This window comes from Drosophila virilis, unplaced genomic scaffold, assembly GCF_030788295.1.
Source record: "Drosophila virilis strain 15010-1051.87 unplaced genomic scaffold, Dvir_AGI_RSII-ME tig00000704, whole genome shotgun sequence".
NCBI classification, from domain to species: domain Eukaryota; kingdom Metazoa; phylum Arthropoda; class Insecta; order Diptera; family Drosophilidae; genus Drosophila; species Drosophila virilis.
This window is the reverse complement of record NW_027212818.1, coordinates 30,389-42,313: the sequence shown is the minus strand read 5'-3', so window position 1 is coordinate 42,313 and position 11,925 is coordinate 30,389. Positions and strand designations below refer to the sequence as shown.

At 41.3% G+C, this 11,925-nt stretch overlaps 4 protein-coding genes and 2 pseudogenes across 4 annotated transcripts; 4 read left to right on the top strand and 2 right to left on the bottom strand.

Moving 5' to 3' along the window:
- Positions 1–5: 5 nt before the first annotated feature.
- LOC116652172 (zinc finger protein 883-like) lies at positions 6–3,271 on the top strand (annotated as a pseudogene).
- A 949-nt stretch (positions 3,272–4,220) lies between these two features.
- On the top strand, positions 4,221–6,658 carry LOC116652175 (dnaJ homolog subfamily C member 3-like; annotated as a pseudogene).
- Positions 6,564–8,855, bottom strand: LOC6632767 (LEM domain-containing protein Bocksbeutel-like). The gene is made up of 2 exons (XM_002056336.4): positions 8,707–8,855; positions 6,564–8,640 (listed from the first exon to the last, which is right to left on the bottom strand). The coding sequence occupies exon 2, from the start codon at positions 8,630–8,632 to the stop codon at positions 7,373–7,375; it is 1,260 nt and encodes a 419-aa protein (XP_002056372.1). The 5' UTR covers positions 8,633–8,640; positions 8,707–8,855; the 3' UTR covers positions 6,564–7,372.
- Positions 8,856–8,929: 74 nt separating this feature from the next.
- LOC116652184 (NADH dehydrogenase (ubiquinone) 23 kDa subunit) lies at positions 8,930–10,000 on the top strand. Its single transcript, XM_032440193.2, has 3 exons — positions 8,930–9,087; positions 9,246–9,697; positions 9,753–10,000. The coding sequence occupies exons 1-3, from the start codon at positions 9,048–9,050 to the stop codon at positions 9,912–9,914; spliced, it is 654 nt and encodes a 217-aa protein (XP_032296084.1). The 5' UTR covers positions 8,930–9,047; the 3' UTR covers positions 9,915–10,000.
- LOC6632769 (actin-related protein 2/3 complex subunit 3-like) lies at positions 9,750–11,000 on the bottom strand. The gene is made up of 3 exons (XM_002056338.4): positions 10,843–11,000; positions 10,529–10,702; positions 9,750–10,463 (listed from the first exon to the last, which is right to left on the bottom strand). The coding sequence occupies exons 1-3, from the start codon at positions 10,846–10,848 to the stop codon at positions 10,110–10,112; spliced, it is 534 nt and encodes a 177-aa protein (XP_002056374.1). The 5' UTR covers positions 10,849–11,000; the 3' UTR covers positions 9,750–10,109.
- Positions 11,001–11,131: 131 nt separating this feature from the next.
- Positions 11,132–11,885, top strand: LOC116652189 (uncharacterized). The gene is made up of 2 exons (XM_032440203.2): positions 11,132–11,292; positions 11,350–11,885. Exons 1-2 carry the CDS (start codon positions 11,254–11,256, stop codon positions 11,839–11,841), a joined length of 531 nt encoding a protein of 176 aa, XP_032296094.1. The 5' UTR covers positions 11,132–11,253; the 3' UTR covers positions 11,842–11,885.
- Positions 11,886–11,925: the final 40 nt, after the last annotated feature.

Here is an 11,925-nt window from a genome sequence, read left to right as displayed (position 1 = left end):
ACGATGGACTGCCACAAAAAATTTGCAGCGATTGCTTTACAAAATTCTGCTCCATATACACATTTCGCATGGCCTGCCAGGACGCACAGTTAAAGTTGTCGAATATTTTTGATAAAATCGATGCGAATTCGCTCTATGATAAAAACGACGAGGACAATATTGAGGTGGATGTGGATGAAAATAGTAACAGAAACAACGACAACAACACAAAACACTGCCAATATTGAGGCCAACACGCAAACACCCATAGAAATCTTTGTGGAAACGATTAGCATCAACGAATCTGAATCCTTACAGCCAGATGAGGAAACCGATTTAGCTTCTGATTACAACACATTAAACATAAGCTATGCTTGTAAATTTTGTCACAAGCCACAGGAAAGCTATGAGCTGCAGCACCTATTACTCGAGCACATCAGTAACGCACACGATCCGGATCAGCCATACAACTGTCCGGAGTGCACAGAGTGCTTCCAAGATGCCGCCTCACGTACGGTGCATATGAAGAGCGTTCATGTCGTTAAGCATCACACCTGTGAGGTGTGCGGCAAAAAGTACGGAGATCGTCATAATCTCGACCATCATATTGAGAAATATCACTCGGAAACGGATTTCGAGTGCAGCCTGTGCGAGAAACGTTTCTTTACGCGCAAAAGCCTGCACTACCACATGAACTGGCACAATCCGGAGCGCCAGCTCAGATGTCGCCACAGCGGCTGCGACAGGCTGTTTATCAACCAACGACATCTCAAGTGTCACGAGGCAACGCACTCAACGGGCCCCCGCAAGAGCGAATACTGCGGCTTCTGTGGTAAAGGTGGGTGGCCTGCTTTCATTTTAATAATATACACTGGCAAATAAGCTATGAACTGGTCTGAATTACTTTAATATATGTTTTTATTAACGTACGTACATACTTCCAAAATCGCGCGAATATTAAACTCTCATCTGATAGTAGCAGGGATATACTCTTTTGAAGGGAGGGAAGGAGGAGGAGAGATTTTTAACGATTACCAAGACATGTTAATAAAACATCTAAAATCTGAACATGAAAGCCTGGTTGGCTTTTCTAAATTTATGAGAATCGCATAGAAAGGTCCGTCTGGTCTGCGAGAGAGAACAGACACATCGGGTGTTATTCGGACTCGAGCCGGGCTCAAGTTTTTATCTTCTCGCATACTCGCTATATTCTTTTTTAAATCTCATTCTAAATAGATGTAAATTGAGATTGACGAAAAACAAAAGTTGCAAACAACAAGCCATTCAGTCACTAGGGACAGCTATATATTATATATATATATATATATATGGAATTATTTAATTATTTATTCAATATCACTTAACAGCTTTCATACACGTTAAAACTCTACGTTGGCACATCTATCGACAGCATGGCGGAGAGAAGCCTTTTTAAATGCGCCAACTGCACTGAGGGTAAGTTGATCTAGACAAGATGCAAGGCACCTAAAGCCTAATTTATAGACAATCAGTCAGTTGCTGTCAAAGATGTTTTTTACATTTCATTTTCATTTTCACATTTGTTTTGTACAAATTAAATTTTGTAAATATTGTTATTTGAGATTGATTTAAGCATAAGCCTGAACGTTAACGTTTTCTTTGAGATGCGCACCCTTGACAGCTTCTAAAAGATTTCTAAATAGGTTTCAAGTGCACACATATATAAAAGTTCTTTTGTTTTGTGAGTTTAAAATCGGATTGAGAGATTTGCATAAGACATTGATAAGAACTCAAATCAAATACAGCTCACACAGCAAAAGTTCACATTTTACCAATAATAATAATATTAATAACTCATTAATGCCAAAATCATTTGTCGCATCATCAAAACATTTATCGCAAAGCTTTAAAGATTTGCCCAAAAACTCTGAGAAGTCAATGCTGCTTTTATTGTGTGTAGTCAAGTTATTCGCAAACTAAGGGTAAAACATGGCTCAGCTTTTTTTTAATACACCTATTAGCTAAAAAAGAAGCATGCGAACAAACTTCATACATAATTCATATACAATTTATTGTACAATTAGTTTTCAACTAATTTAATAAAAAACACCTTGCATAAATAAATATGTCCACACCCGAACCCCTCTGGAGCGCCGCATGCAAGCAATTATTACTAATTAATTATTGTTACATGACACCCCCAAGAATAGTTTCATAGTTCAATCATTTATTTTCGCCATACTAAGAGTTTTATTTTCCTTTGATTTTCTTTAACAAGGTTTTGCTCCTATGCGGAAAAAGCGCTTACACATGCTGGGCAGCACACGGAAAATCTGACGCATCAGGAGCGCAGCGAAATGCATGTTTTCAGTCCTGTCGCCAGGAGTTCGACACCGAACGGGAGCTCATCCAGCACATGAGCGTTGAGCATGTGCCAGCGCGAACCCTCCACTCCGATAATTGCGAATAATAACGCCGTGCTCCAGTGCCAAACGGGAGCGACAGTATAACGGGCCTCTTCCAGTTGCGGCAGCTGTACGCAACGTTTCAACATGAAGTCCGCCCTGGAGCGGCCACATGGCTGTCCATTCCGCGACCGGCTGCAATGGCCTGTCCGCACTGCTCCAAGCGGTTACAAGCGTGTCCCAGGACCTGAAGTGGCACATTGAAGACGCACGCCAATGAGAAGCCCAATGTGTGCGATGTGTGCGGCAAGGCGTTTGCCCTGAAATATGTGCTCACCCAGCATATGCGCAGTCATGAGGGTGAGTGGTCCCTTTTAGCCACTGTAGATGCATTTAAGTCATAGTAGACATAGTTGCTCTTAATATATATAAAATAGGCCAAATTTGAACCTGAGTTAAATAGTTTTCGAAAACAAGAAGAAATAGGATTTTCGAACTAAAGCATAGTTTGAACAATGTGGAGTGTCTAGAATGCGAGGCATTCGGCTCGCAATTTTATTATATTTTTTGATTTTCTTTCAGTTCTTGAGAAGAACTTCAAGTGCGAGACCTGCGGACGGGCCTATCTCTTTGAGAAGTCTCTGCGTCTGCATCAACGCGTTCACACGGGCAACACCTACTACAAGTGCGATCTGTGCCAGGAGCGTTTTGTCACTCACATCAAATTTAAAAGTATTTGAGACATTTCTCTTATAATCATCGGAAATGAAAAAATGTTTTCGAACTCTACTATAATTTCAGCTCATATGAAAAAGGACAACATGATAGCAGCCAGTCGAATGCCAAAGATACGCTGGATGATTTGATCAACATTGTGATTTCCTGAATTGTACCAATGATATAGTCCAAGTGGAAACAGCAAAATGAAACTATTATTCAGTTAGCAAAGCATCAAAAATACTGGAATACTATAAGGGTGAAAACGCTTTCAAAAAGTCCACGCCCAGCACAGAATTTTTAAATCGTAGACCCTCCATTCAATCCTATCATTAGTCCTTAACTTTAAATACACATTCATAGTTGGATCATGCACAGGGTACTGTTATCTGTATGTAAAATTCATAGAACTACATATATTCCTTTTTACTTTACTCACATTCTGCCAGCATTAGCTCTAAGCTCTAACATAGCGTATTTTTTCCATCCAAATCTTTAATCTTGAATACCTATTTCCATGCCTCTCACATAATGCACAAACAATACCATTTGGCGACCATTTTAGTGATCAGAAAAAAGGTAAAAAAATGTATTTATGCTCGAAAATGAAATTGCATTTATTTAAAAAAGTAAACACACATATTTACAATTACAATGAGATAAAACGTATTTTAAGAAATATCAACACCTGTAGTAATACCATGTATATAGTTGTGTTAGTGCAATATATTTACCAAATACGAGTTCCATATACATGCAAAACATAAATTAGAACAAAATGCGTTTTTTTTTTTGTTATGGCACCTTTAATTTAAATAAGAAATCGCGATAAATATCGAATATGCTCGAATATGTTTAAAACGTCCCGTATATTGACAGCCCTTGTTTTTTAATGGAGCTGCCAGAAGGTGTTAAAAGCATATGCCGCTAGTCTGTCTGGCAACTCTATTTCTTCGGTCTCTTGCAGCTCGCATAACACGTCAGTGTTTAGGTTTTAAGAGGCCAGTTCAGTCCACCCAAAATTGAGGCAAACGTATTTGCTAAGGTGCAATAACGAGTCGGTTTACCGATCAAAATGGACACAAAGCCACAAATTGCGTGGTGATATTTATATATTTAAAACAAAGAATCGATACGTTTATATTTTTGTTCTTCCCCTAAAACGGACAAAATTAATCGTCAAGCGCGAAAACAACAAGCAGCATCTAGTAAGCAGGTGCAACGGCAAAGATTAGCAGCTGTGATATACAGACAATTGGAGGAGGAAGCAACCGTTAGCTGCCACGACATAACGTGTGACGTGTGTATCGCATTTAAATTTGATAATTCGCCTCGTCTCTCAATCCCAACTGGTTCAGACGCCCACAAACACGCACACGCCCACACACAGACATACAACACATACACGCACACAGCATAATGGCTTTGCCATTAAGCGATCTGCTGCTACTTGGCAGCGGCGAAAAGAAATTGGCAGCCTGTGTCCTGCTGCTGCTGCTGGAGCTCTTCATGGAAGGTACTTTACGGTGGCCTAGTGGGGAGGGTTTTGGCAGTGTTCTAGAGATCAAGGCGTGTCAGAATTCAAAAACACCTTGCCTAGGCTTTAATTTGACAGTGCGTTTTGCATTCGTTCGACACACGCCTATCTCTTTTGTGCACTCTAATTGAAATAATCAAATTGATAACACTTGAATTCTATATGCTTTGGCACACGTCATTTGCAGGCGCCGATGCGGCATCACCAACTCAGGCGGACATCGACAATCATCTGGAGCTTGGCAAAGACTTTTTGGCACGTGGGTCAGCTGTCGGATGCACTGACGCATTATCATGCAGCTGTTGGTGAGTAAAGAAGTATTTGCACACCACTTGGCCAGATATTCATACAACTGCATCCATTTTCAGAGGGCGATCCCAACAATTATTTGACACTCTTCAAACGAGGAACTGTCTACCTAGCGCTGGGCAAGACACGCTTTGCCATCCAGGACTTCAATCGCGTGCTAGAACTTAAGCCAGACTTTACAGCCGCTCGCAGCCAGCGTGGCACTGTGCACATGAAGAGCGGCGATTATGATAACGCTTTGCTAGACTTTGAGTATGTGCTCGGCGAGGAGCCACAAAATGCGCTCGTGCAAGAGCACTATTCAAGACTGAGGCCGGCTAAGGAGCAGTGGCAGCTGGTGCAGCATCTGCTGAACAATAATGATGAACAGAATGCCATAGGCATGATAAACACAGCTGCTAGAGATCTCACCCTGGTCCGTGGCATTTAGACAGGCTCGCTCTGATGCCTACCTGAAGACAAACGATCCGCTTTCGGCCATTGCGGATTTGCGGCAGGTCAACCGCCTGTCACAGGACAGCACCGAGGGGCATTACAAATAGCAAAACTGCTATACACTATAGGACATGCTACTAATGCGCTGAAGGAGATACGCGAATGCCTCAAAATTCGATCCCGAGCACAAGCTCTGCTTTCCATTCTACAAGAAACTGCGCAAAGTGGAAAAACAGCTAGTTACAGCGGAAACAGCGCGAGAGGAAAAACAGGCGGCGGAGTGCATAATCGCTGGCGAGGCGGTGCTTAAACATGAGCCCGAGGAGACCATGATACGCTACGAGGCGCACAAGCTGCTCTGCTCGTGCTACACCACAGACGAGCAGTATGTCAAAGCGTTGTCGCACTGCAAACAGGCGCTGGAGATTATGAAGGATGCGCAGCTGTATTGTGATCGCGCTGAGGCGCTGCTGGGCAGCGAGATGTATGACGATGCCATACACGACTACCAGGCGGCGCTCGAGATTGACGAAAAACAATTCCCGCGCCAAGGAGGGCATACAGAAGGCGAAGAAACTGCAAAAAACAGGCAGAAGCGCCGCGATTACTACAAAATCTTAGGCGTGAAACGCAACGCCAGCAAACAGGAGATTGTGAAGGCGTATCGCAAGGCGGCACAGAAATGGCATCCGGACAATTTTAAGGATGACGAGAAAAAGGTGGCCGAGAAGAAGTTCATTGATATTGCCGCTGCCAAGGAAGTGCTCACAGATCCGGAGAAGCGACGTCAGTTTGATAATGGCGAAGATCCGCTCGATCCGGAGAGTAATCAACATGGTTTCCGTGGAGCAGATCCATTCGCACACTTCCAGCACGGTTCGCCGTTCCAATTCAAGTTCCATTTAATTAAATGGATCTGTCGAGCACTGCGGCCAGTTGCCATTGTTCAGCCAGGGTTTATTTTTCGTGTTTTCCCCCACTTAATGCAGTCACTATAATATCCACAATCTATCCCTCCGCTGCCCGCAATTGTTACGCACAACAATCGCGGCACTTTCTGTTTTGCCTACGCCCCCCAGGATAACCCCAAGCCTTACGATTTTACACTTGTTTGTGTTGCAACTCTTGAATAGCGTGTAAATATTAGCCTAAAGACAAAATCCGATAACTGAAACACACAACAACACAAAACTGAAAAACAATTAAATTTAATTAGTTTATTTAATATTATAATTGTAATGTAGTACATTTTTCTAATTATATATACATAAAAAACGATTAAGCAAAGCAAGACGAACTGAAATTGTTGATCAAAGTTTGGGTGGGAAAAGGACTAACGACAACGACTTGTCCAATTGCAACCGTCTCCATGCTCTCCAAAAAAAAAGGGACAATTTTATCAATATCCGAACAGTGTATCAAATGCCTACAATAGGAAATTTTCTTTCAAATTTTATCAAAATCGGACTAGCATATCATTTATATTTTGTACAAAAATATAATGCTTGAAATACAATATGCAGTATAAATCATTGGCTATTTATTCTGTAGAATATCCAGTCTTTTCGGCAAAGATAACTATGCTTTTTTGTTTATTAGGGATAAACAAATTATATAACAGAAGAGAGAATATTCATTGGTTTAATTATTGTTTTTATTAAACAATTTATAAGCAACAATTATGTTCAGATTTTATAAATTATAAATCTTAAATGCCAAATTAATTGTTACAATTCTAACAAAAACACAACCGAGCAAAGTTTAAAAACAAAAATGGATTCTTTAAATTAATAAAGAGCAAAATGTTTTTCCTTTTTTGGTTAGAAACTTACCTAATTTTTATATTTTAAATATTAAGCAAGTGCCAGATTTATAGTCATTAACTCATGATTACCAAATGAACCAGAAAACGAGAATATAATAAAGTTATGTATATAGGAGTTTTACATACAATGCTTTTACAGATGAGAGAAATTACAAACTAATTATTTGAAGAAGTCATTGTAATCCCTCAGACAGCGGGCGTGACTATCACATAAATAAGCGTGGCGAGCACAACAGCCAGCATCAGAAAGAAATAAAACTTGAGATGATATTGACGATCCAATGACGTAATTAGTGCACGAAACTGATTCATAGGAGCATTCGGATCCTCTTGCTGAATGGTGGACCGCATTTGTGGTCTGGCCAGTGGCGATGAACGTTTTCTCGTATCCAGCTGACGCGAAAAGTGGCTCAAATATGGCGAATCAGTGCTGTCGCCAGGTGAACGCTGATGTTGACGCCGCTGCTGAATCTCCGCCTCCGATTCGCTGTCTGTGTCCAGGTCCATGGGCTGTACGGTGTTGTTGTGCTGATCATAGAAATCGTTCAGTTGAGGATACAGCGAGTTCACTTTGTATGTGGGCTGCAAAAGGCGACCCCTGGCAAAGCCGCTGTCTCCAATGGTCTGGCGCTGACGCACCGCGGATGAGGATGTTCCCCCCAAATTAAAAGGCGCCGCAGAGCCACTGAAAGTGTTGCGCGGCGCCTGTTGCATGAGCGGCTCATTGTACTCGTTGCTTGCTTCCAAATAGCTGGTCGAGTTTAGCTGCGTTTGGGTGAGGCTTTGCCTGGACAGATCCGGGCGATAGCTGCGCTCAATACGTGGCTCATAGATGGGCAGCGTGCGCGCAGGCGCCGCCGCTACCTGTGGACGTTGATATGTATAGCTTTGCGGCTGTTCCTCTTCCTCGTAATGTGGCTTCTCCACCTCGCGAGTATATGAGGTGGTCAGCACGCCTGATTTGGTTAAGGAAACAGAGCGACGCAGTCGAGTGTCATCACGTTTCTGGGGTTTAACGCTAGGTGAATTAACTTGGTAGAAATCATCATCCTCCGACTGTGAGCCCACATCAGACACGGTTGTTGTCGTTTGTACAGTGCGCACAGGTGAACTATCCAACGGATAGTATTCGCGAGGTGTCACTCCAATTGTGCGACGACTATTGTTGTTGTTACGGCTCGGGCTTTTACCTGCCACACGCGGCACACTCGTGTCTATCACAGCTGCTGGTGTCGCCTTACTGCTGTGTATGGTTTCGCGTCTCGGCGTCTTCTTTGTTGCTGCAGCAGCATTTTTGCTTGGAACGCCTAAAATGGATGACTGCAAGCGACGCAATATAACTTTGCGACTGGAATCGGTGACCGGTATATTGGGCAGGCCATATTCTAGGCATTTGGCGTGAAGTTCCTTGTTCGAGATCGTTTCGAGATAGGATAGATCCGACATGCTTACGTCTGCTTGTGAAATATGTAAACAGAATTAGCGATGTCGTCACCGTTTGGAATGCTGTTGCGATTGACCTTTAGTTGTACACAAATTAGCGAACAAATTGTTAAATAAGCACAGTATTTATAAAGTGCACAAGCACAATTTTTTGCTCCAAATTAATTTTCCAGACTTTTCCAGAAAAAAAGGATGCTTCAGATATAAACGACTTGCTGCCTTGCTGTTTAAAAACATACTAATCGACACTTAATAACACTAAATACTCGATATTCGTAAGTCATATGATAATCGAGGCCTATCGAAAATGGCGAAATCAGCTGCCATCCCTGGATAAAAATTGACTATCGACCGAAAAATACCACAACAAAAACAATTGTAATTTTTGTTTCCGACAATTAATTTGTGTGCCGCAAACATGTCGCTAACAATGCGAATTTTCACAGTATCGCGCAATGGTTAGTGAAAAGCTGGGCTTTCAATTAATTCAATTCGATAAACATATTTATATTCAAATTCATTAAATGAGGTTACGTAACCTTATGTCATAGTAAATCAGATTTGCTAGTGTCAATTTTTTGCTTGGATTCAATAATATAATATGTTTTCTGCACAGGTCAGCGGATGTTTGGCACTAACGGCGCACGTATGCTGTCTGCCAATAGAGCCGAGCCTAAAGACATCGTTAGTGTGCCCAAGGGCTATGTTTATGTTAACAATAAGGAGCTGAGCATGGAAATGGAGGACATCACAGATCGTGCTGCTACCACAATGTTCTTTGGTGAGCTCTTTCGAGGCTTTGCCGTCACACTGGCGCACATCTTCAAGGAGCCGGCCACAATTAATTACCCATTCGAGAAAGGACCGCTGAGTCCACGGTTCCGTGGTGAGCATGCCCTGCGCCGTTATCCAAGCGGTGAGGAGCGTTGCATTGCGTGCAAGCTTTGCGAAGCTATTTGCCCCGCTCAGGCAATAACCATTGAGGCAGAGGAACGTGCCGATGGCAGCAGGCGCACTACGCGATACGATATTGACATGACCAAATGCATCTATTGCGGTTTTTGTCAGGTAATTATTACCCATAAGTATCCCATATAAAACTCATGGTGTGTTTCCTTTGCAGGAGGCCTGTCCAGTCGATGCGATTGTTGAGGGCCCCAATTTTGAATTCTCGACAGAGACCCACGAAGAATTGCTCTACAATAAGGAAAAGCTCTTGTGCAATGGCGATAAATGGGAATCGGAGATAGCATCCAATCTGCAGGCCGATCATCTGTACCGTTAACTCTTATTGTACATATTAGAATTTTTGTTTAGAAATGTTTTTCCAATTAAAAAACGAAGTTGACCGGGCCACACTTACAACGTAAACACATTTGCGTGATTATTGTATTCGAAATAAAAAACAATCGCCATTACTAAATAATACAATTCGATATTGGAATATAATGCACTTGTAAATTCCTTGCTAAATTTTAATTTACTGGCCTGGACCGGCCAGGCTCTTCTCCATAAACTTCTTCTTGGCAAAGCAAGTCCACCATTTGTTTGGCTTGCCATCTTCTGTGCTAAATACTTTCTCGACTACCCGATTGCCTGTCTCGTGACGCAGCTGCAACAAATACTGACGCATAAGATCGGCATCCTGGGCGGACTGGGGCTTGGCGTAGACCGAATTTAATGGAAAACCAGCCTCGCCGGGTATATCGAATTTGGAGATGGCCAAACTGTACATCTCCTGTTGACCCTGAGCTTTGCTAGTGCAGCGGGTCAGTCTTTTAAGACATTCGGTTATATACAGCGTAATATAGATGAGTACACGATCCACTTCCGACTGTATGAACGACATAAGATATATAAATATATACACAAAGCACATGTACCTAGTCCAACACCTACCTTTACTTCGTATGTGCGAAAGAAAACATTTGCTTTAAAAAAATAAAGTGACTCATCAATAATATCACTCTCTACATTGGCGCTTGGGGCTGGTCCGCGTACCTGGGTTCGCAATGGCAGGATGGCCATGTTGCCCACCTGTTGGCGAAAGTCCTTGATTTGCGAGTGGTATGCCTGGAAATAGGTAAACAATAGATACGAATTTTATGAAGTACTTCACGTGTGGTCTAGCGTTTTAACGAAAACCAATCACAACTAGCTGGTATACCTATTTGGAATTGTTGTTGGCTACGCAAATTACATTAAATACTCACCGGCATTCTACAAATTTAATAGTTCGCGGCTTTAAACTGTAATTATTTGAGTTTTCTGTAAAAAAGAACTGGCGAAGCACTCACAACAATTTTCAGTATGAGTGCATTCGGTGTTTTGCAAAATACCAAAAAAATATATAAAAAATACCATCAACTTTCAAGTATTTAAGCCTGACGATGTTTTTCGATATATAAATATAATTTTTTTAAAAATATATTTACGCTCTCCAAGGGAAGGGTTTTTTGCGCATAATAAACATTAAAGATGTTTATTTCCCCCAATTTTTAAAATGAGATTGCTGTGAATATACTGTCATTACGGTAAAATAGCCTTTTGACATATTCTCATTATTTTACAGCAATAAGTAAATTCATTAATAATATTGATTTCAATCTTGAGAGTTTACAGAAATGCCGAAAATGAATAAATCAAATGCTGCTCAAAAGAAGGTAACTAGAAGGTATAAATTAAAAGCTAAAATTGAAAACGATCTTATTTGGTTACAGTCAGCTGGCAAAGGAGCTGTTAAAAAGCAAACGAAGGGGCAAACCAAATCTCCAAAGTCTGGTAATATTCCACCAGCTCCTGTAGTAAGAAATGAGGAATGCGCTGATGATACAGGCATCGATGTGATGGATATTAGTTTGGATAAGACAGCTTCAGAAAACAAGGATGATCAACACAAGGCGCAGTTGGCCTCTATTGCCTCGATGTCGACCCGTGTTGATGAGCATATAATAAATATTACGGCTTTGCAAAAGCAGTTGTCTGAACTTCAACTGAAGCAAATTAGTTTACTTGATGGATGCGTTAATTTCTTTCACGAGCTTCAAACATTCCAGGCCGAAAACGAAGAGGAAGAGAAACTTGTCCTGGAAACATTTATCGAGCTAAAAACTAAGGTCAAGATTGTGTTTAAACATTACTTGCCCACTGAAATAGATATATTGGAGCGCGATATGAAGATGATGCAATTAAACAATAGAAAACAATTCTAGCTCGAATATGATATTTAGTGTTGTTATATGCATTTGAATTGAAATAAAATCGAAAAATCGATAAAAAAATAAGGCCACTTTTAT

Excerpts from the sequence above, each read along its gene's own strand:
- LOC6632767 (XM_002056336.4), bottom strand. The coding sequence starts at position 8,632 with ATGTCGGATCTATCCTATCTCGAAACGATCTCGAACAAGGAACTTCAC.
- LOC116652184 (XM_032440193.2), top strand. The coding sequence starts at position 9,048 with ATGTCGCTAACAATGCGAATTTTCACAGTATCGCGCAATG. Across the intron at positions 9,088-9,245 it reads TTTCACAGTATCGCGCAATG|GTCAGCGGATGTTTGGCACT; the intron begins GTTAGTGAAAAG and ends TTTTCTGCACAG. Across the intron at positions 9,698-9,752 it reads TCTATTGCGGTTTTTGTCAG|GAGGCCTGTCCAGTCGATGC; the intron begins GTAATTATTACC and ends TTTCCTTTGCAG.
- LOC6632769 (XM_002056338.4), bottom strand. Across the intron at positions 10,464-10,528 it reads TTCGCACATACGAAGTAAAG|TCGGAAGTGGATCGTGTACT; the intron begins GTAGGTGTTGGA and ends TCGTTCATACAG.
- LOC116652189 (XM_032440203.2), top strand. The coding sequence starts at position 11,254 with ATGCCGAAAATGAATAAATCAAATGCTGCTCAAAAGAAG. Across the intron at positions 11,293-11,349 it reads CAAATGCTGCTCAAAAGAAG|TCAGCTGGCAAAGGAGCTGT; the intron begins GTAACTAGAAGG and ends ATTTGGTTACAG.